Raw genomic sequence first — 23,880 nt, forward strand, 5'->3', positions numbered from 1 at the left:
CCTCAACTGTTCTATTTGTGAGATGCTGGGATGCTGCAGTGATGGGGACTGCATCAATTCCTCAGCAGGGGCAGGTACTGGGGGGGAGGGAGGGACAGGAAGAAGAGGTGTCCATGTCACCAAGCTGCCAGGAAAGCTTTTTCCCTGATGTCACCTGCAGGCTGCAGATATCAGTTTAAAATTTCCCTGCGCACAGCTTTTTGTGGCATGGCCCTGTGGGGCTTCCCCCATGCCCCAGGAACTTGACAGCAGCCGTGAGGTTTTAGTACATGGAGCACCCTGGCAGGTGATTCATAAAGAAGCCTCCTGTGAGAATCCGTGGCTGCTGATTAGCAGAGGTGATGCTGGAAAAGGACTAGGCAGCTCGTGGGAGTATGATCATGCTGGCTGTCTCAGCACTGCCAAGTCTTTAATGAGCTCCCACTCAACCGTGCAAGCTAGCTTCTGGGTGAATGTAGATAGCGCATCTCCCACACCCCTGAGATGTGCAGTGTGGGGGGGAAAGGGAACCCAATCTAATGTGTCATCCAGAAGTGGTGGAGCTGGCACCTCAGCTGGGGAATGTGGTTGCCTGGAGACTAGCAGAAGGAACTGGACACAAAGGGGAGCATTCATGGCCCGTGTCTGGTGGATGAATCTCGGGGAGGCAGGTGCCTTGCAGGCTGATTAGCTTGGTGGTTGTTCCTCAAGCAGCTTCTGAATTTAAAAGGTGAACAGCAAATGGCTGCAGGTCTTTGCTGTACACAGCACCATTACCCTCTTCCCCATGATGCCTTCTGCAAGGAGAGACTGGGGTTGGAGTAGCTTGGGAGCCCCCATAGCCAGACCCACTCCCTGCAGTGTCTGTAGCCATGTCTACATAGTAAAACGAATGTGGCTGTCACTCGGCCATAGTAGTTCTCCTACTTGAAGCACCCCAAGACACAGCCACGCTGTTCCCAACTTCAGGGGCTTTAATCATGTAGAGCAGGCATAGCTTCAACGCCATAAGCAGCACTGTCTGTTTGAGCGCACCATGGTAAATATATTATGTAAACATGGCCTCTGACTCCAAGGCTGAAGTAGTCTTAGCTCAGTCAAGCTCTCAGCTAAGGTTCCTTTCCCTTGAGAGGGAGGATTGCACTAGAATAGCTTGGAGCATATGCACAACCAATACTCCTACACTACACCCTACAGCACCTCTTGCTGGAATAGGCCAGGATTGGGAGCCTCTCTGGACTTCCCCAGCCCCTGGTTTTGTGCTAGTCCCTGCTATACCAGGCAGCAGGAAGGGGTTTGACTTCTTTCTGTTTTGGATGGTTCTTTGTATCCATTTGTCCTCTCTTTTATCAGCGTCCTGCGCTTCTCTCCCTTTAAACCTTAAATCTTGCTTTCTTCCTTCCTTTACCCCTTTTCTCCCTCCCTGGCCCAACAAACCTTTTCTTTCCTTCTCTGTCCAGAGTGAGTGTAAGTGCTGTAACAAGCGTGAATCACTTAGTAGTAATCTGGTAGCAGTTTTACTTGCACATATATCAGTAGAAATGATACCCAGAGTCAAGGTGAAGAACCAGGCCCCACTGCATTTAAAGGGTGCATGGGTGTTTAAATAGACTATAAGGAATACACAGAATATAATGAATAAAGATAACCTTGTGGGCAGGACAGGACACTGAGTCCTACGAGAACGTGTGCTTTCCCCTTTTTGTCACAGGTACTCCAATGAATCCCTTCACCTCCAGGCTTCTCTCTCCCCATTTATAACATAAGAACAATTATATTTCTCTTTCCAGGGGAACTGCAGAAAGTTCATTAGTGTTTGGAGAGTACTGATGCAACCAGCTGTTAATGGTTCTAGTTTGCATCTCATTAGCTTGTTTTGATGACACCTTACTTGAAAACCCGTTTTGCCAGTTTTAATGTTCCTTCAAGTTAGAAGAAAGAGAAGGATGTTGGCTGGCAGGGAAACGTGCCTTCCTGCATTTAAAGTAATGGTCATTCAGGTACAGATCCAGGGCCTGCTATCTGCTTATAAAGTAAACAAAGCCAAGTGATAGTCACTTTTGAGCAAGAGTAGATTCAACATCTCCACTAAAGACTTGTTGATTATCAATCATTATCACCAGAAACAGCATGCAGAGGCAACCAACTGCTTTTCCCACTGAAATGAGAGGTTATCAAATCTAGGCTCACTGGATTCACAGGACTGTTGGAGCCTATATGAAAAAGATTGTTTCTGGTGTTAGATGCCAGGAGCACAAATCTTACCCCATGCAGAATCATGAACTATTCTGCAATGGAGCAAGGGGCATTTCATACCTCCTTGGGCACATATCAGTGCTTATACAAGGGGCAGAGGAAATTCAAGCCTAATATTTATTTCTACATGCTGTTCAGTTGGCTTTGACATTATATTGAAGTCCAGTAGAATAGTGGTTCCCAAACTGGGACACTTCCTCCCTCCTGGGAGGGCATGAAAGGTTCCTGGGGAAGCACTTGCAAATCACGGCCATTGGCAGCAACCCCCTGCTTTAGCCACTCTAATGCCCCCCCCCCTTCAGCCACCACTTACCCTTGCTGGCAATTCCCACTGATAGCTGGAAGCCAGGGAAGCAGAGACAATGGCTGAGAGAATTGGTAGTGAGAGAAGTGGTGATGGCAGCTGAAATAGGGGGCATGAGAGTACCTGATTTTCCTACAGTGGGGCATAAAATCACAAGGTTTGAGAAACAGTAGTAGAACATAGGCCCCACCAGATGGTCTCATACCTGAGGTCCATTTTGTCTAGTGCCTGTCTTTGACAGAAGCTAGGACTGTGTACTTCAGATGAAACTGTAAAAACCCACCAAATATAAGCAAGAAGACCACATCTGCAAAGGTCCAGGTCATGAGCTCTGAGATGTGGGTCTGTTTTGTAGAGATATTGGACACATGTACCTTCCTATGATTTCAGCCTAAGTGGTGGTCCCTCAAAATCTGTCTTGAATCAAGCACTCAAAATCAGTTTAAAAAACTGGTTATTTGGGAATAATAAGTCAAAATGGAGGCTTCCTTATCTTCTCAACCACAAATGTGTGTCTTTGTGGTTATGCCCTGATGCATGAGGCTTTATCTCTTTTATACACTTTATTCTATATAGTACAGCTGCAGTATTTCATATCATCCTTGGAAAGATATTTTACCCTCTGTAAAACTAGCTGCCAAACTTTGTACCTCTATCATACTGTGTGGCAACGAAATAGGGGATCAATTGTACATTTAAAGATTATTTCCTCTTATTAGTTCTAAATGTGTTACTTTTTTCCTTCACAAGGGGTCCCCTTGTTCTTATGTTAGAGGAGAACTAAGGAGATATTTTGGATGGACAGTCAGTTTAGAGGCATTTGTATCATAAGCACAGTATAGGCAGTTTTGCACAGCAGGAAGTGGTTTCATGTGCTTTGCAGAGGATTTGACCTGATGCTTAGTTTCACGTGGGACATGTTTGATACAGAATAACACAGAAGGGAAGGGTGTTTGTTGAGAACAGATTTTTGGAATCTCTCCTGCCCTGCTTCCCACACAGGTTGCCGGACTCTTATCTTTTCTTGGGTTTGCACATTGCTTTGTGGTGTTGTTCTCAATGTGAATAAATTAATCCTGGGCTTAACCACACATAATTTCAGATCATGATAATCTAATCAACTTTCATTAAGGAGGGAAGGACCTTGACTGATATGTCACTGGGAGATGTGCACCATCCATTACCTTATCACAGCTGAAGCACCTGGATTTTGGTGTAGGAGGAGAGGGGATAGTCAGGCTTCCTTTAGGCTCAGGGTTCCTGCAATTTGCACAACTGTCACCTGTGAGCAGTTTCTCCCCAGCTCTTCACAGTGGCACAGATTCTCTGTCCTGTGCATGCCACTGATCCAAAACCGGCTGTCTTTGAGACTGATGCCAGGGGGTGCTCCTGCAGCAGTTTCCAGCCATTAGCTCCTTCCTTTTCATATCCCAAACACAGATCCACTTTGCATTGCTTATTATGAGCCTTGCTGACCCAAGGAGAGAAACACCCCCTCAAGCATGAATCTTCTAAGTGCCTATGTGCCCTTCTCAGACCCCCTGAAGGCTCCCTTCAGGAACCCTAACCACTCTAATTTAGAGTTTAGACTACCTATGGTTACTCCTAAATGGGTAGGCTTTACCTCAGGCCTACCTTCTAGGACTGGTCTTTTCTAGTGCAGCCATGCCAGATGGAAGTGAGCAGCACAAGCCTTCCCTCCCACAGGTGGACACTGGGCAGGGCCTTCTCAGCAAAGCTTCCAGAGCATCCTTCTCCCTGGGTCCCCTTCCAGCACTGTCCAAAGGCCAGCCTGGCAAATTGACCTGGTGTACTGGGGGTCTCTAATGGATTATGTGGCATCTTTGGCTCCTCTCCCTTCTGGGATTCTAGGAAGGTTGTATGGTGATTTATTCTGGACTGAGACCTATGGGGGTGACTGCAAGTTTGGTGGGAAAGTGCATGCAGAGAGGAAGTCTTTCCTTCAGGAACCCTGAACCTGAGAGTTCTCAGACTTTGAGTTGGGCTCATCTCCAGGAGGCATCTGCTGCACAGCCAGACCCTCCCACACTCAAGATCCCTCATTTCTCTTTGTCCTGGACTTTGCTATCTGCACTGTCCCAGAGGAGTACAGATCTCTGTGGGTACATCTGCACCGCAGTCGGGAAATGTGGTAACAGTGTAGGAAGGCACACCCAGTATAACTTTAATCAAACTAGTGCCAGTAGCAGTGAAGGATGGACTTGAGCTGTTGAGCATGTACTCAGGATCCTGGCTGGGTTTATGCAGTGCACTCGACTTCTTTGCTTGGGTATGCTGCCATCGTACTCAAGATAACAAGATTAAAGCTAATCCTGCTGTGTCTACACAAGCAGCAGTCACACCCCTAGTTGCAATGTACCCATGTGGCCATAGTGACCAGATGGAGCGGCAGTCCCTCATTCTCTTTCTGTATTTCTGCATGCAGTCCAAGGGACAGAAGTGTGCCTGCAAATTGACTTTGCACACTCCTTATTTCAGGGCAGTCACGACCTACCCAGTCTCTAGTGTCAATTAAACCAGCCTTGTGGAGCAATAGTAAAAGGCCAGGAGGAAAAAGATCAACTACCTGATCTGACCTCTTGGGTAACACACGCTGCAGAACCCAGTACTCGGTGCTCTGGCCATGGCTTTTACACTGGCTGGGAAGCTCCCTTATGCAAGAGACATCCCCAGGGGCAGTTTAATGACCCCTTTGCTCTGCCAGCTAAAAGATCCCTAGTACAGCAGGGTAACAGTCTCTAAAGGATCCGGGACTCCGACTAGCTCCTGGCTTTGTAGATTGGAGCCAGGCCTTGAACTGCTCCCAGAAAATGGCAATCCACTAGCTCAGTGGTTCCCAGTCTGTGGTATGCGTACCACCAGTTGTACGCAAACAACCTGTTAGTGATACGTGTTAACAGATTTATTATAATTATTTTATATGACAGAAATTTGCTGGTGGTATTTAAGGTTGTATCATTTTAAATTGGTGCTGTGCAATCTGTCAGAGTTTGGGAACTGCTGCACTAGATCAATGAAATGCTCAACCCCCCTCCCCCTGTCCCACCCCCAGGCATCACAGTCCAGTCTGCAGGACACTGTAATCCCCACAGAGGTTATAGAGCTGAAACATTAACGCCCAGGTATAGAGAAGGGAGTGCCCATCCCCGGAGTCAGGGGGCTGGGGAGAGTAGGCACCATAGGCAATTGTGTTAGTTAGGCTGCAGTATGGGGGAGGAAGGGACGGAAGTAATACCAATTTAGGAGTCACAAGATGGAAATGGGCAAAGGACCCCCTCGAAAAGCAATGAGATCTAATGGCTCTAGAAGCCTCTGAAGGGAGATGGTGTGAGAGTGCCCCGGGACATGTTATTCTAGACCGGAGAGAGCATAATGCTGTATCGAGCTCAGGAACATGGGACTCAGTGGATTGCTTCTACCTCTGCAGTGCCTTTGCTTGTGGCATGATCTCTGGGGAGAGGGAGGTTGCATATTGCCTTGGTGAAAACCTCTGTCACGTGCGCTCCATTGTTCTGCCTCTGATTCAGGGTGTGATGCGAAAGGGATACTGGAATTGGAAAGGTCCCTTCTTGGCTCCTCTGGTGCTCGCAATGTGGAACTGAGAGCAGTCGCTTCTCTGCTGGCCCCATGAGCACAGCCCCAGTGGGGGGCTGGGAGAGGAAATGAGAGGGAAGGGAGCGGGCATGGGTGAACTGCCCTGCTCAGAATAGTTACTTTCTGACTTCCAGCCTTGTCAGGTGAGGGAACATTAAACAGCTGGGAGAGTGGTCAGGTTTGTGGGAGGTCCTGCTTTGACTGATGTGTATATGTAGGGCCTAGCAGATGTGTATATGTAGGGCCTAGTAGATGCCTACACAGTCAGATGGATTGCAGATTGGCTGAGGGGTTGCACTCAGAGGGTGGTGGTGGATGGGTCATATTCGACCTGGGGGGAGGTGGGTAGCGGAGTCCCCCAGGGCTCGGTCCTGGGGCCTGCGCTGTTCAATTTCTTCATCAGCGATCTGGATGATGGGGTGGAAAGTAACCTGTTTAAATTCGCTGATGACACCAAAATTTGGGGGGAGGTGAGCATGTTAGCAGGGAGTGAGAGATTGCAGAAGGATCTGGATAGGTTACAGGGGTGGGCTAACAGGAACAGGATGCGTTTCAATACGGACAAGTGCAGGGTGCTGCACTTGGGCAGTAGGAACCAGCAGCACACTTACACAATGGGGAACTCCCTACTCGAGAGCACGGAGGCAGAAAGAGATCTTGGAGTCATTATTGACTCCAAGATGAACATGGGCCGACAATGCGAGGTCATGGTTGGCAGGGCTAACCGGACCTTGTCGTGCATCCACAGGTGCATCTCGAGTAGAGCCAAGGAGGTGATCCTCCCCCTCTACGCGACGCTGGTCAGGCCACAGCTGGAGTATTGTGTCCAGTTCTGTGCGCCCCATTTCAAGAGGGATGTGGACAACATGGAGAGGGTCCAGAGGAGGGCCACCCGCATGATCCGGGGACAACAGGGCAGACCCTACAGTGAGAGACTGCGGGACCTGAACCTATTCAGCCTCCACAAGAGAAGGCTGAGGGGGGACCTGGTGACCGTCTATAGACTCACTAGGGGGGACCAGAAGGGTTTGGGGGAGACGCTGTTTCCCCTAGCGCCCGCTGGCATAACAAGGAGTAATGGGCACAAGTTGATGGAGAGGAGGTATAGATTGGACATCCGCAAAAACTACTTCACAGTTAGGGCGGCTAGGAGCTGGAACCAACTTCCAAGGGAAGTGGTGCTGGCCCCTACCCTGGGGGTCTTTAAGAAGAGGCTGGATGCCTACCTGGCTGGACTCATTTGAGTCCCGTTTCTTGTTTTGGGGTTTTGTTGTTCTCCCGCCCTGGCGGGGGGTCGGGCTAGAAGATCTACTAGGTCCCTTCGGACCCTAAATCTATGAATCTATGAATTTCTTGGAGAAGTGCTGTGTGCACTCCCTGTCCTCATTTATGTCCCACATCAGGCTGAATTGTAGGTCTGGAATCATCACTGGGAATCCTAGGATCCTGAATGAGGGGACATATAAAGACAGGGGTTGTGTGAAAACCCCTGAGTCTGAACTGAGACAGATCTGTGTGGGACACTGAGATGCCTGGGAAATGGATTTGGAGGGTATCCCTGGCTAATGCTCGCCACTCTGACACTGTCCTTGCTCCTCTTCTCTCCTCAGTTCCGTGAGAACATCAAGGACGTGCTGCCCTCCCTCCCTTATCAAGATGACTGTTACCTCTTGCGATGGCTTCGAGGTGAGAGTGGGGACCGGGGGAGGTGGGAAAGAAAACAGGGCTGGAGGGGGCATGGAGATGGCCTCCCATGCCTTGAGGAACCCAAAAGGATGGAGCGGTGGAGAGATGCCCCTGATGAGTACTCCACGGCGAGTGGAAGGCTCTGGGAGGTTCAGAAAAGTCCCTCAAAGCAACAGCTGGCATTGGACAGTATTTGCCTTAGAGCTCAGAGACAGTGAGGCAGCACCAGACCCAAACTAGCTTGTCCAGAGGGGGAAGGCAGGTTGGATTTATGTGAGTTGCTTTCCCAGCTTTAAATTGGAGAACAAAGAGCAATGAAAATCCCACAGGTGGGAGGACAGAACAGGTAGTGCAGCTGGATTAGAGGCTGCCAACAGGTGGAGGGTTTCTGGTGTCCACTTGCAAAGGAAAGTGGCTCAGGTGTGGGAACTGGATTGGGAGGCATGAGGGAAGAAACCGCCCCTTTGTTGGGGCAGGTCAGGCTGAGAACATCTGTGGTGTTGGCTTACGCAGACTCCTTCAGGATGAATGCCATGGAGGTTTCTGTGGCTGTACGGACTGGCCATGGAGCTATGGTCTGAGAGTGCCCTGCTGCAGGGAGCTTGGAGCCGATTAAGCTAAATTCTTGGCTACACGAGAGAGCTGGATGCCTTGTTTTTCCAGAGCCAGCCTGCTTGATTTATCTACTCATGAGGCTGTCTGGCTTTCTGAGCATCTGTACATGAATCTTTATGACCTTGCTCCTGTTCTTATATGGAGCTTCAGTCCCAAGGAAGGGAAGCCCCAGTTCTGATCCTGTCCATGGGGCACCAAGAGGACACCCCAGAGCTAGAGCTGACCAGGAAAAAAACTACCAGAATCTGGATGGCAGTTATGGTATCTTTGCCTCCTAGGAACAAAGAGCAGCAGTGACAGGGTTGATGTGGGGCCAATACCTGTGGGAGAAGAGCAGGGGGATTGGGCCTGGGCTGTGATCCTACATGTCTCTGCAAAGAATGCTGTGCTGGCTCAAAGGACTCTTGCATCTGAAACACCTTTCCCCTTCTCACCCCACACCAGCTTCTGATAGTACCTTCTCCTCAAAGCAGCACTGCAGGCAGGCTGCAAGGGATTGTAATGATGGGACTGTATCAGAGCAACAAAGGGCCTTATCTCTGCTCCAGGGGATACAGTGGACTGTGAGCTCCTTTATCAGAAGAACTCCCTCACTTGCACTTTCTCCCTCCTATCTGGTTTGGAAAGTCCAAAATTCACAGCAGTGTCTGGGTGTGACCCAGGAACATTTCCAACCACACTTCTGCCAGGTGGACTCAGAGTGACTGGGACCAGAAACACCAGTTCAGACACCCACACCTTACGCAAATCTCAGCACTAGGACCCATGTATCCAGTCTACCTAGTGTCTGTGCTAGAGTTACCTGACGCAAGGGCTGATTTTTCAGTGGCAGTGAGAGCTAGTAGGTGCCCGTTTCCCACTGACTTGCCTGCCCACCCTTCCTGCCTTTGCTTTCCTTCCTGTCATCTTTACGTTTCCAGGCTTTCACTGCAACAGGCCACAGAGGAAGTCCAAAGCCTGCACTGAGTGCTTGAAGCTAGGAACCTGCATACATGCAAAAATCACTCAATGGTGTCATTGAAAGGGGGGCAGAGCACTTCCAGGTTGAGCAATTAAAGCCTTTGGCCCAATCCTAAAATCCCACTGGGGATCCATTTGGATACAAGTATTTCCTACCAGTGAGCATATATTAGAGTGGATCCAGTCTGCAGAGGATGTGAGCCAAGGAGCTCATGTTGTAGCAGGTCATAGTCTTACATCAGGGGGTCCCGTTGTCCATCCCTGGCATAGCGACTGAGGTGGCAGATGTCACATTCATAGTCCTTCCATGTAGATCAAACCATGTCACTGTGGCTTTAAGAGCACTAGAAAATGCTGCACTGCTAGTCCTAGGCCCCTACACCATTGTTGCTGATTCCAAGAGTTTTTTAAAAAGCTACACGTTTTCTTAAAAACCAGGAGATTTTTAAATATATTTCAGGTCAGTTTTATTTGTCTTTTGTGTCATGTTTTAATATTTCAAGCCAACTTCCTCTCTATTAATGAAAGCAGATTTCCATCTATTCACATGACTCCAGTAGCTAGGACTTGAACATAAACCCCCAATTATCATATGGTTCCTGGTAAAAGTCACAGAAGTTGGCAGTTGGCAGCACTGCTCTGGGGAACAACTCTGTGGATTTGAGTAGGTTGTCTCCACGTTTATCTTAGGTCAGATTCCTCCACTTGATCTTGCCCAGAAGACTCTCCTTGTCAGACTTTAAAAAAGAAGATAAGAGCTCAGATTGGAGAAGGGGCGAGTAAAAGTGCACTCGATGGTAAAGCTGCCAGGGCCCTCTGATAGCACCAGAATTCTTGGACCTTGAGCTACTGAAGGAGAAAGGGATGTCTTATAGGGCCACTGAGCTAAGTTGAGATGAATGCACTCAAAGGCCACAGACCCTTCCTTCCCTCCAGTATGACTGTGGTTTGACTCAAGTCTTCTTCCCATCATGGTGCTAGTTGGAGATGGTTTCCTTGAAAAGAAATTCTCAAATTCATAGAGAAATCATCCTTTACTTCCAGTTACCTGTTAGCGGATAATTCTGTGAAACCCTATATCACCCTTATTCTTCAAAACTCAGGACTAAATATTAACTAATTTGGCCTCACACATGCTCCTAATGTGGGAATCAGGACCCTCCTTCGTTCTGTTCCTGACTCAGGCCTGTCTGACCTGTCCTCTCTGTGCCTCAGTTTCACTTTCTGTAAAATGGGGACTGCTAATACCTTGCACCCAGCAGAGGTACTCTGCACTTAACTAGCAAATATTTTTGGAATGTTTTGAGTGTGTGATGTGTTACATTTACGCATTTCAGCTCAGCTATTGTGATTAAGATCCAAACTGAGGTCCAGCCCATTCTCAGATTAAATCCCATGCAGATTCAGGCAGTTGGGGTAGCATTATGTAACATTTCTACTGTGGTAACATCTGGAGGATGCCAGTCATGTCAGCTTCTATTGTGCAAGGTACCGACAGACAGAATAAATGACTGCTCCTCCCCCTAGATGCTTGCATCTGGAGAGAGCTCATTCCTAGGCATGGGTGGGTCTCTGGGTCCCCAGCCTCAAGAGTGAAATGAGTTTTTCTAGAACTCAGCAAGAGCCATATAAGCCACTGTTACTACAGATGCAAAAAATGATTGCAAATCAGGCAAGTGGGCAATCGAGACATGGCTGGGAGCAGGCCAGATTGAACTGGCCACTTTAGAACATTTTCCTCATATTTTTTTTTTTTTTTTTTTTTTTTTTTTTTTTTTTTTTTTTTTTTTTTGTAACTTGAAAGCCAAGGCCTATGAGGTCCTAGCAAGCAGTTTCTCAATCAGTCACTTAAGCACAAAGGGAAATGGCATTGTATTTGCCATAGCATGCATCTTCCATGTGATGAAATCTTACTGCAGCAGCTTAGAAATGGCCCTGACTTTTCCTTGTACACATCAGACCTGACTTCCACACCAGAGGAAAGCTTTGTGTATCTTTTCTCTCTGGTTGGCCCTTCCTCTGGTGGGGAAGGAGCCCAAGTCTGGTCTGTCCTCCATATCAGCAATACAACTGTCCACTCCATGGTACAGGGACAATCTCACTGGAGACTTTCAGGCTGCAGACTTACAAATGTTGCTGATTTTACTGCACCTGTAGAATGGGAACAAAGAGGGGGTTTCAATTTGAGGTGCAGTCTTATCATCATTACTTTTTTATCACATTCATACCTAATATTCATATAGCATTTTTCATTAGATCAGTACATTATCCTTATTTTATACATGAGGAAACTAAGGTGCAGGGAAGAATGGTGACTGGCCCAAGCTTACTCAGAAGGCCAGTGCTTGAACCCCAGTTTGGTGTGCTGTCCACCAGGACACATTCCTGCATTGTTATCAGGTCTGACACCTGGGTATGACCTCTGTGCAGTGAGCCAGGTGCTCTCAGCTCAGTTCCCAATGTATGGGTGTTTACATAAAATAAACTATTAGCCCCCTTGGTGCTATTTGGTCCCATTAGTGGTGGCCTCAGCTGAGAAGCCTTGGATCAAATAGACTCCTAGTGATTGATTCCACTGGTTTGGAGGCAAGGAGCCCTGGCAAAGCAGAGTAGGATAGCTTCGCCCTGCTAATGCCATGTATACCTGCCTCCAGTGCTATTGAACCAGCACTAATTCTATGGAGCACAACTTTTAGAAGGGCATTGCAGGAATAAGTTTTGTGCTGAGCGTAATCTCCATGTTCTGTTGCAGCCCGCTGTTTTGACCTGCAGAAATCTGAAGGCATGCTCCGCAAGGTGAGAGATTCCTTTACAGTCCCTGATGCTTTCCACCTCCCCCCTGCTTCTTGCAGTCCACAGGTTTCCCAGCATATGCCTTGCCGACCCACATTCCCAAACAGGATCAGAGCATGCTCTGTTCCTGCAGTCGTCCATAAATCTGTCCAGTACCCCTATAATACCTGGCCAGGAGCTGGAACTTGCAGTCTGGCTCGTGCAGGAAGACTTCAAGGTATCTGTGTCACTGAACACTTTTATTTTATACCAGCCTAGGTTCCCTCCCTGCCACCACTGCTTCATTTCCGGCAGCCCAGCCTCCTATTCCAGCATTTCTCTTCTCATTGGTCTTGTTCATCATCTTACTGTTTCACACCCAAATCCTCTCCCACTTCTGCTGATGCTCTCAGTCCTGCCTTGCAACCCCTTGTTGTCCCAATCTGAGATCCTCTTAAGCAGAGGCTGTGAACTGTACATTGATCCTTATATATTTCACTCCTGTGTAGCTATCTGGCCCATACCTGGCTCCCCCTATATTGTACTGTACTCTCAGCTTTTGCTGAAAATAAAAAAAATGGAGGTCCAGGCTTCTGTATTTCCTGACCCTGTTCTACCTGTGAGTGACCCAACCTGTTTCCCAAATTGTCAGCAACCCCCTTTCGTTTATTTTAACAGCACATTGAGTTGAGAAAGGTCATGGATGCTGACAACATTGAAAACTGGAAGGCCCCAGAGGTGAGTCTGCATTTCCTCTCTGCCTGTTGCCTCAGGGTCTCATCCCCTAGATCAGTGGATCTCAACCTTTTTTGCACCGGGACCCATTTGTGAACATCAATGGCCAGTCCTTACCCAGTGCCCCTCACTCCCAACCTGCTGCCCCCCGCTACCAACCTCCCAGTGTGTGGGGCAGAAGGTGGGTGTGTGGAGCAAGGGGGGGCCCCAAGCAGCCCATTGCAAGCTGGAACTCTGTCAGCCTGCAAGGGAAAAGTCACTGTTTCCCATGTTTTTCTTCTTTAAAGGAGAATCCATTTTTACAGTTTGTTCGTGACCCTTTCATACACTGCCACAACCCACTGTTGGATCGCAGCCCACAGGTTGAGAAACACTGCCCTGCATCACGGCCTGGGTTTCTGGGCCTGTTCTGGGTACAGCCCTAAAGCTATGTCTTCACTTCTCCACTCTGGCAGCAGGAAGTTCAGGCAGTGGCCAGCAGCAACTACTGCCATGTTGCCAAAGCACCTGCACATCTGTGCGCTATGCTTGGAGATGCACCATTGCCAGAGCACTGGGGAAGGCACCAGCTGTTGAAAGGACCGTGGCAAGCCACGGAAGGCATGGGATTGTCTTTGTGACCCCTCACCTGGCTGCTGGGCAAAGGCAGTTGTAGTCATTGTGCTGGCCAAAGGGCAGTCACTGAGGAGCTCTGAGTTGAACACGCTGAAGTTTTGTTGGCAAAGCTTTGCTGTGTACACGAGGCCTGGACATGCCTCTGCGTAATCGAGGGGAGGGTCTCAGGGTGTGTATCTGCTTTGAACAGGTGATTGAGAAGTACTTGTCTGGAGGCCAGTGTGGGTATGACCAGGATGGCTGCCCTGTTTGGTACGAGATCATTGGGCCCCTGGATCCCAAAGGCCTGTTCTTCTCAGCTTCCAAGCAAGATTTGATCAAATACAAGTTTCGCGACTGCCAAAGGCTGCTGCAGGAGTGTGACAAGCAGAGCCAAAAGGTAAGAACCCTGCTGGCTTGTGAGTCATTATCATCTAGCTTCGAGGTCCTATTCCAGGGCAGGAACTGGGATTTTAGCTTGAATTCCAGTTTTAGAAAACTCCTAGCTAGGGGCTGTAGAGAAACCTGCCTCCCAACTTGGTTAGGTTGTGAAGACTTAGTCTAGGCTGATTTACAAGGATCCTTTTGCCCTCTAACCACCTTGGAGAAAGAAGACAACAGCTGTTTAACAGCACACAGAAACCTGACATCATGCAGTGACCTGACAGAACCGCTCAAAGCAGGTTGTCAGGGTTGAAACTCTCGGTGGGAACTGGGGAGGCAGAATGTGCAGTATTGGCTAATTTGGAACATGACCAGGACTTTGAGCTCTGCCACCCGTCTTGCATAGACAACCCAGTGATCTCTAAAGGCCAACTGAAAGATGCAGGTCCTCTTGCTGTGAACCATGTGGCCATGCTGCAGTGTGGAGCATAGTTCCCGTACTGAGTCACACACGCCACTTTCTGAGAATCAGGGCCCAGGTAAGTAAGTTGGAAGTGAAATGGAGAAAACAACACATCTCACAGCAAAAAGAGAGAGTTGTGTGTGTCCCTGTGATTGAGCCTTGCAGGTGACCAGGTCTGGGAAGAGTTACAAGGTGGCAGGAATGATGCCTGTTTGAATCTTCTCCATGCTCCATTCTCTTCTAGCTGGGGAAGAAGGTTGAGATGGTCATGATGATCTTTGACTGTGAGGGGCTGAGCCTGAAGCATCTGTGGAAGCCAGCCATTGAAGCCTATGGAGAGGTGAGGACAGGGGGGCACAAACTCTGTTTACATGGTGCATGTTCACATCCTGCTTTGCTGATTTGGTGTGTGGATTAATTCACAGCATATGCTTTTAGACCAGCTCCTCTTCTAGCAATTTAAATGACAGGAAAGAGTGGCAAAAAATATCCTCCCTGCTTGTTTGTTAGTGAGAATATGTGACTGGGGATTCATTTCTCAGGAAGGAATCCAAAATGACTCTTGGAGATGATTTTGCTGGTGAGCAGGCCCTTTTATTGAGGATGTTACAGAATCATTTCTTATATTGCTGCTTTCACAGATATTGCACTAGGTGTTTGCAATGAAGGCATTTCTGGTTTTGAGCACTGGGTTAAAGAGACTTTTTGACTGTTTCCTGGAACTACTGGATTAAATAGTTTCAGAAGAATTTCCTGGAAAAAATCAGTAGTTTGTCTTGTATATTAACTGTCCCATTTGAATTTTTAAGTTTAAGTGTCTGAGAGGCCAAGACATGGTTTCTTTGGTTGCATCTCTGAAATCATGAAGTTTTAGGCAGTTTTGCCATATTACCAGATCTTGCAATGTCATGGTATGTCTGGCCATATTTGGTACTTTTTCAAGTCCCATCTCCTGGAGTCATGGGCATTTATAAGAACCAGGCCTTTTATTTACAAAAAAAAAGGAAGTTCTGACCCTTATCATAAGGAAGACAAGTTCAAAATCACAAACTTTAAAGGCTTAAAATGACCAGAAAAGAATAAAAGAAACCCCACATGTATTATTATTGTTAAAAAATATCATGGTTTTGATGTCCCTCTCATGGTAGTGGCTGACATAAATTATAAACTGTTGAACTTTCTGACCAGGTCATACCAGTAGATCCAATACAAGAGGTTTTGAACAAGTATGTCCTTGTGTACTGACTAATCTCAAGCTTTCCAAAGACATAAGCTTTCCCCTCCCCCCCTCTCAAAATCATATAATTACTTTAGAAATCATGAGATCTAGTTTTCCTCCAAGGCTGTGTTATTAAGCATGAAAAGCTTTAATCCCATGGAGTTATTCTTCTGGAGGGAGAATTACCTTCTGTAAAAAGGACTAGTTTTTAGTGTCTAGGCATCCCATAAGACCATTTCAGCTCCCGTGTCCATTTTGTCAGTTGTTTATGTTTCAATGCCCTCTTAAATATCTAGGATCTGGGGCTCTTTGATAGTCTGTCCCCAGCATGAGTCCCCATTCCTGAGAAACTGGGATTTGGATTGTTTGTTATAGACCTCTACTTGCATTTATTGCTGGGTTTGGGTCTTTGATTCTGTTGTTCTGTGTTCCTGACACAAGGTAGGACACTTGGAGTTCAGATTTGGTTGTGGAAGAGATGGAGCACTGCTGTTTAAAGCAAACAAACCAGCTGTCTCATGTTGCAGAAGCCTTGGACCAAGTCAGATGGGAAGCAGGGGGAGGGAAAGGGCTGACTGAAATCACTGAAGTCCTCTTGCAGCTCTCTCACTGAGTTGGGGGTGGGCTGGTGGAGCACCCTGGATTTATCTTCCTCTCTGTTCTGCACAGCCCCATATGTACTGATCAGACATATGGTACTGGGGTTTATGAGGGCTGTGGAGGGATCCTTTTCCACCTTGCCCCAACTGACTAAAACTTCTATTGATTTTCAGTTCCTTGGCATGTTTGAGGAGAACTACCCTGAGACCCTGAAGCGCCTGTTTATCATTAAAGGTGGGTGTAACCCCATGCAGGACATGCCTTGGGGAGTGTGCCTTTCTGTATGCAGGCATATGTGCATTTGCATTCTCGTGTGGAACATAGATATGCACTTGAGGGGCACACAGACTCATCTGTGAGTCTGCCTCAGATGACAAAAATAAGGAAATGTCATTCTCGGCATTGATTTGTGCAGACCCACTGGAAGATGCTGCATTTTTGCCACCACGGGCACGGATTTATTGGTCTGGCACCCAGGTGGTGAAGCACAGTTGATTATCTCCCAGCTGGAGATGCCATGGTTTAATCCAGGAGATGCACCACACTATTGACCATGAACTTTGTAGTTCTACCTGGCCACCTTCTCTCCGTTCTGTGGTGCAGCACTGGTGGTCCAGGCTAGAGACTGGGACTAGGATAAGTAAGGTTCCCAATAGGGGATGGTGCAGGAGGTAGTGGGCCAAGTGTGGCATGGAGGATTTCTGGCCCATGTCATTACCTTCTCTCTGTGCCTCTTTTGTAGCTCCCAAGCTCTTTCCTGTGGCCTACAACCTTATCAAGCACTTCCTGAGTGAAGACACCCGCAAGAAGATTGTGGTCCTGGGAGGTGAGTTTATCTTCTCCCTCTGCTCCTGCCTTTCCCCTCCCCTCTGTCCCTGCCCCCCACAGTGATCAGCAGGTAGAATCTACCCCTTTCCCAGAGCCTTCCTCTAAGGGGAGGTAATGTCCAGTCACCTAATCTCTGTTTGGCAGTGTGATGTCATAAAATATTGATTCCTATTGGCTAGTTGCAGCTCTAGCATCACAAGCTGCAATCTGGACTCTTCACACACACAACTGGAGATGGTCTGTACCCCAAAGAGCTTACAGTTTATATAAGAAAGACAGATGAAAGGAAGGACTATTATCTCCATTGTATGGGCAGGGGACTGAGGCCCAGAGTCATTATGCAAATTATCCAAGGTCAGAGGTAGGCTCAAGTGCAGATCCTTGAGTCCTAGTCCCATGCCTAAGTAATAGGCTCATGATTCCTTCCCCTTCTGGTCTGGAAACAGACTGTGGTCTGTCTTACTGTGTAGTAAGACATGATGTGATGTTGATTTTTGATGCATGTGAGAAGGGGCATATTGAGTCTTTACATTGGCAGGCTGGGGATAGGGAAGATGCTGGGCAGAAATTCTACAGTGGAGCTGAGAGCAAGAGACAGGGACTGTACTGACAGTGTTGTCTTCTCTATTTCACTAAAGTTCACTAGTAAAAGAGAGCAGCCCTATGTCCCTCACTGTTATTCCGGAAACCTGTGCCCTGGGAAAGGGGCTGTGTCCCATCAGCTCGCTCCCTGGTGGGAGCCGGATTTCAATCCCAGCCAGCATGCCAAACTGTGATGTCAGGTGGACACTGAAGCCAAGCACTCGAACTAGTGGTTCTTAACCTTGTTAGACTCGAGGCACATCTTGGAAAATGCCTCTTCTTAGTTTTCACTCATTTTTTGACTACAGAAAAATAATAGAGTATTTTTTCTGTTGCAAAGAACTCAGAAAGACCACAGCAGAGCAGAAAGTCTTTAAACACTATGGATTCCCTGTGAATCATGTCTGCACAGTTAACAGTTGTAACGTATTGTACCCTGAGGCACCTTGAAAGAATCTCAAAGCACCCCAGCATGCTGTGGCACCCTGGTTGGCAATCGCTGGCTCAGACCCAGAATAGCTATGGAGGCACAAAGTGCTTCTGCTGCCTGCAGCTATCATGGCCTTTAATTTTGTTTGTTCTGTGCAGCGGTTTTGCTGTCAATAGTACCCACTTGTCCCTGGAGAGTAACCACCAGGGCATTGCCCTTTGCCTGGAATGTACATTGCACTGGGAACAATGTGGGGCTTAGATAGCATCAGCCAGGGACTTGCCTCTTCAATCTCAGCCTCTTGAGCCCTGGTGCTGGGCTCCTGCCAGCATTTACTCAGCTGCCAAAGGTTCAGACTTGTTCTTTTCATCCTGTTTGTTCCATTTCCCTCTGCTACTTCAATCCCATTGCAAGGTCCCACAAAAAAGGGAGTATTATTTTCTTGCAGACTTCCTCGCCTTGTCTCAGCAACTTGTATTAGTAGGAAAAGCATGTCTTAGGTACAAACCTGTCTTCACTAGGTCAGCTCTTTTGTCTAGGAGTATTGTCATCCCCAACAGCTAGGGCTTGAATGCAGGGTGGGAGGATATAGCGCACTGTGAGGAAGTGACCACTGTTTTCACCCACTTCCCCCAGCCCTCATCCTGAGGGTGCGGACAGATGTAACATCTGAAGTACTTCAAATGCCTCTGAAGTGCTTCAAAGGGGGAGCTGGACAGACAATCAAGCCCTTTGAAGTGCTCCAAAAATAGGGAAGTGCTCCAAAAGTGGCCTTGAAGGAAACAAGTACTACTTAGAAATGCATCAAAATGAAACTCTTCCTGTTACTTTTGCATGCTGTTCAGAGCATAACAGGACACTCCTGGGTCCTCCAGCATCCCACAGTGCTCTGCTCCCCCGATCTCCCAAGGGGGCAAGAGAAAGATCAGGGCACAGTGTCAGTGAGTGCTCTCCAGTATGCGCTACTGCTGCTCTTCTGGAGCACCCCTGCTGCCATAACCTGGAGATCCCTAACGCACCTACAGAAACCAAGAGGCAAGATATAGAGACTGAAAGCTGAAGAGCAGGAATCCTGGTTCTGGTGGGGGACATGGGGCCTCCGGTCTGGTTCTTGCTGGAAGTAGTCCAGAAAAACAGAGGCAGAGTGGACAGTAGAGTGCTCACAGTTATCAACTTCACTGTCTTCCCTTCGCTTCCCAGAGCAAGGGGCGGAGAGCAGAACCCCAAGGAGACCAAGGCCCCAGAGCCACATTGACAGTTCATTATTCCCACCATCCCTTGGAGGGTGGGATTGGAGCTTCCACAGCCCACTGCCATGCCCCTGGCTGGAGCGCGTGCAGCTATGGTGACTTTGAAGCACTCCAGTGGGGGTGCAGGGGTGGGCAGGAGTTAAAGGGGAGCCACGGGGCTTCTGCGGCTCCCTGGCTGAGCATCTGTCCATGGCTGAAATGCTCCATTTTTGGATGGCTTCAAAAGTTAACCTGTCCCTACCTTAGGAGTGCTCTGGGAAACCTGTCTTACTTCACACTTCTGATCCCAGCACAGCAGTGTCCTTGTATCCCAATACTCCAGCTCTCCAATCACAGAGCACACTTCCTAGATGACTAGATGATCTCTGAAGGTCCCTTCCAGCCCTACTTTTCTGTGGTTCTACGATGCTGTGATTCCTACTCCTGTAAGTTGGCTGCTTCTCTCTCTCCTGTTAGCAAACTGGAAGGAAGTCTTGCAAAAGTACATCGACCATGAGGAGATCCCTGTGGAGTTTGGAGGAACTCGTACAGACCCAGATGGAAACCCCAAGTGTGAGAGCAAGGTATGGTGATGTTACCAAAAACCCAGTACCATTTGATCTTTTAAGAGACAAGAGTACAGCTTGTCTATGATCAGGACTCCTTTGCAAATTTAGACACAGAATTCAGGGACAATTTGCAATTCCCTTAATGATTACTCTTTTTGTAAACCAAATCAAGATACAATCACATTTCCCAATGATCCTCCATTCCCTCTTAGCAGGCCATGTATTACTACCACCTAAGTCAGAAAAAGAGGGAAGAGACAGGTCTGTAACCCAACCTTTTATTGATTATATCCCAAAGCATAAGAAAAAGCACTTGTCTCTATGTAGCTGCTTGTAACAGCACAATACAGATTCTCACCTGTACCACTTGGGGGAGATGCAGGACGGAGGAGGATGGTGGCATGCAGGCTGGCAGCAGGTTGTCTTGAATTTGCTGAGATCTTCTCCAGATTTCCCCTGTTTACACCCAACTTTTATATGTGGTTTATTTAAATAAATGTTCTGATTGGTGTTACTCAGATTTCTTTGTTTCACTGAGACTTTAGGAACTGGATTGAACCAGTTTTCCCATGGATTTGAAAGATGCCAATTAGCTGGGGTCTATGTCCTTGTGAATAGTATATTTCTGGGAGAGAGGACTTCTTATCTCTTTCCCTCACCATCTAGCAATGCAACTTGCCATATTCAGGGATGTACTTGGTAGCCGTGTTGGTCTGAGACAAAAAGACATACAAAAAACTAGAACTTTTGGTTCCAAAATGATACCTTTTATTAGACCAACTGGAAAATGGCAAGAAAATTGTCTTTTTCTGCAAGCTTGCAGGATCAAAGTCCCTTCATCAGGCTCTGGGAAAAGTGTAGATGGTACAAGATGGTAAAAAGTCCCCAGAGGTAGGAAATAAAGTTCATTTTTGCACAGAGGGAGCTGAAGATGGAAGGCTGTCCCTCTGGGTCCATGAGAGTGTCTTTGTGAGCTGTGTTGAGCTCTTTGATGTGTTGATCAGGTAGAACTCCTTCCCTGGAGGTGTCAGATAGCAGGCAGGGAGGTAAAAAAACAAACTTCCTTGTTGTTCTGCAGTGAAGTTTAAAATCCAAAATTGGCTAAAATTCAGCATCTTCCATGTTTCAGGGGTGTACTTGGTAGCCATGTTGGTCTGAGACAAAAAGACATACAAAAAACTAGAACTCTTGGTTCCAAAATAATACCAAAAGAGAAGGCTGGGGGGGATCTTGTGGCCTCTTATAAACTGGTTAGGGGGGGATCAGCAGGCACTGGGGGAGTCCCTGTTCCCCTGAGCGCCGCAAGGAGTGACCAGGAACAACAGTCACAAGCTGGCCGAGGGAAGGTTTAAGTTGGACATCAGGAGGCGCTACTTCACGGTCAGGGTGGCTAGAGTCTGGAACCAGCTTCCAAGGGAGGTGGTGCAGGCTCCCACCCTGGGGGTTTTTAAGAGGAGGTTGGATGACCACCTTACTGGGGTCGTTTGACCCCAGTACTCTTTCCTGCCATGGCAGGGGGGCGGACTAGATGATCTGCTCAGGTCCCTTCCGACCCTAGAAACTATGAAACTATGAAACCTTTTATTAGACCAACTTGCCACATTCTGTTTCTTTTAGTTTGCTGACTAGGCCCATTGTAATATCTTTAAAGGTTCACTGTGGAACAGGATTTGTGGCCTGCTTTAGCCACACTTCTGTAACTTAGCAGAAGTCCTTTGAAAGTGGCCAAGGTTCACAACAGGTTAACAAAGACATAGTACTATTGCAATAGGATTCTAGCTGACTATGTACAACTCAGTTAGTATCAAAAGGCAAAACATCAGTTGTTACTTTTAGCTGCTGTTACACACTTTTTTCAAAAAGCAGTTTTTCATTCTTGACCTAGTCTAATATTAGTGGCTTGATAAACAAATTCTTACTCTACTTGCCCAGGCTACTGCTTATGAGTTAAATGCAAGCTTATAAATTGTTGATTGTATACCAGCTTAAGCATATATCATTCATGACTCAGGCTTTTGCTAGGTTCATAGTCTGCACCTGTCAATGTGCTCTGTCAGTCACTGACCATGTCCACAGTCTACGGTGACCCTGTCCTGAATGCTGTGCCCCTCACTTGTGCATTGGAGTGGCAGACAGCTGGTTTCTAGCTGGAAGTGCAACTCCCTGACCAGACAGTTACAGCAAGGCTCTGATACTGGCAAGATCAAAGATACTGTCTAGCAGTCAGCAACCAGGGGATCTAACGGGCAGAGGCAAAGGTATCTAATGGCAGCAGAGGGAAAGGAGGAGGGCAGCAAGTGGGCTAAGATCTCATGATCAAAGCCCGTGTCTTGCCTTGTTCCAGATCAACTATGGCGGTGATATCCCCAAGAAGTATTATGTGCGGAACCAGGTGACGCAGAATTATGAGCACTCGGTGGTGGTGAACAGGGGCTCCTCCCACCAGGTGGAGTATGAGATCCTCTTCCCAGGCTGTGTCCTCAGGTAGGGAGAGCTGGCTTGGAGCAGCCAGACCTCATGGAACTGAGCTACCAGCAATGCTGGGGCTCAGAAAAGAAATGTGTGGGACTTTCTCCAGGGGAGCTGTTAAGAGTGACAGTGTGAGGGCAAATGAGAGTGTAGGAGAGGTAGAGGTGGGTTGAGGCCTGAGCCTGACTAAACACATGTGCGTGTACAAGGTCCAGGATTAACCAGGTGCAGATCAGACCAACTGCTTAGGAGTAACGTTGAGGTCAGGATGAGCCCCACTGATTGCGGGGGGATGTTGTGGGGGAGTGATTATGGGTGGGTTAGACCCCTGTGCAAGTGGGTGGGGGATACCCAGGTCTGGATCAGCTCAGCTGGTTGCAGGGTGATATTGAGATGCCGGGACAGGGACCCTAGGGGCACTACAGAAGCCCTGTGCAGCTGAAGCCCGTGTGCCTCCCTGCAGGTGGCAGTTCATGTCAGATGGGTCCGACGTGGGCTTTGGGGTCTATCTGAAGACTAAAATTGGGGAACGGCAGCGTGCTGGCGACATGACAGAAGTGCACCCCACCCAGCGCTACAACGCACACATGGTGCCTGAGGATGGCTCCCTCACCTGCTCCACACCTGGTGTCTGTAAGTGGCTGTCTTACCCTGGCTGTGGGAGCTGTCCCACTTCTCAGCAGCAGCAGCATCCTTCCTGAATCTGCCAAAACAAGGTGTCTGGGGCTCAGAGCGCCTTGCCTCTCCCCTCCCAGGGCACACAATGGAAAGAAACAGAAAAAAATGTGTTACTTTTACATCAGGGCACTGAGCTTCCCTCCTACAGTGAGTGCCTTGGACAGCTGGAAATATCACCCTGCATGCTGGGTTCTGCCCTGTACATACCCAGGTCCCATTCTGAGCCTGGCTGAACAGGTGCTGTGCTCACAAGATGGTGGTAGCACCACTTGACACAGGCTCAGGAAGGAATGGCTGGCTTTGCAAGGATGAACCTGGATGTCTAAATCTGACTAACCCTAAAGACCAGATCCAATTGTCTATGACAGGGGTTCTCAACCAGGGGTATGCGTACTCCTGGGGGTACTTGGGAAGGTCCTAGGGGGTACGCGGCAGTGGCGCAGAGAAGTGGGGGCACTTCTGGTTTTGCTGCCAGCGCTTCTGGTTTTGCCACTGGTGTTTCAGGTTTCGCTGCTGCGCATGGAGGACACACCCTAACCCCTCCTCCCCCCTTCGTTGATCAGCCTCCAGGAAACTGCCTGCCCCCCCCCACTGCTCATCGACCGGCCGGGGGACTCCCTGCTTCTCAACCTGCCACCAGGGGTACGCCAACCAAAAAAGGTTGAAAACCCCTGGTGTACAAGATAGCAAACACTGCACTCCCAAACCTGCCAGATCTTTGTATCTGCCATGGAACAAACCTAGCCAGTCAAAGCCGAAACCCCATCCTTGTATCTTGCCGCTCTGCAGGATTTCTAGCAGCGGCTTTGTGAAACCCATTCTCCAATGCAGGGCAATTTCAGACTTCTGGAACGTTTATGTACTCTCTGTAAATGGCCAAGTACAAAACACCACTATGGAACTATTTAATTAC

At 48.1% G+C, this 23,880-nt stretch overlaps 1 protein-coding gene across 1 annotated transcript in view; it reads left to right on the forward strand.

The window, feature by feature from the left end:
* SEC14L2 (SEC14 like lipid binding 2) overlaps nt 1-23,880 on the forward strand; it is a 37,808-nt gene that overhangs the window by 5,632 nt on the left and 8,296 nt on the right. The window contains exons 2-11 of the mRNA XM_019524164.1: nt 7,765-7,840; nt 12,168-12,211; nt 12,866-12,925; nt 13,728-13,916; nt 14,608-14,703; nt 16,356-16,416; nt 16,925-17,008; nt 19,729-19,835; nt 22,165-22,304; nt 22,753-22,922. Of these exons, the coding sequence (XP_019379709.1) occupies nt 7,765-7,840; nt 12,168-12,211; nt 12,866-12,925; nt 13,728-13,916; nt 14,608-14,703; nt 16,356-16,416; nt 16,925-17,008; nt 19,729-19,835; nt 22,165-22,304; nt 22,753-22,922 (1,027 nt within the window). The remainder of the gene's footprint in view (nt 1-7,764; nt 7,841-12,167; nt 12,212-12,865; nt 12,926-13,727; nt 13,917-14,607; nt 14,704-16,355; nt 16,417-16,924; nt 17,009-19,728; nt 19,836-22,164; nt 22,305-22,752; nt 22,923-23,880) is intronic.

The sequence above is a fragment of the Gavialis gangeticus genome, unplaced genomic scaffold (assembly GCF_001723915.1).
Source record: "Gavialis gangeticus isolate Ggan-Ray unplaced genomic scaffold, GavGan_comp1, whole genome shotgun sequence".
Classification (NCBI taxonomy): domain Eukaryota; kingdom Metazoa; phylum Chordata; order Crocodylia; family Gavialidae; genus Gavialis; species Gavialis gangeticus.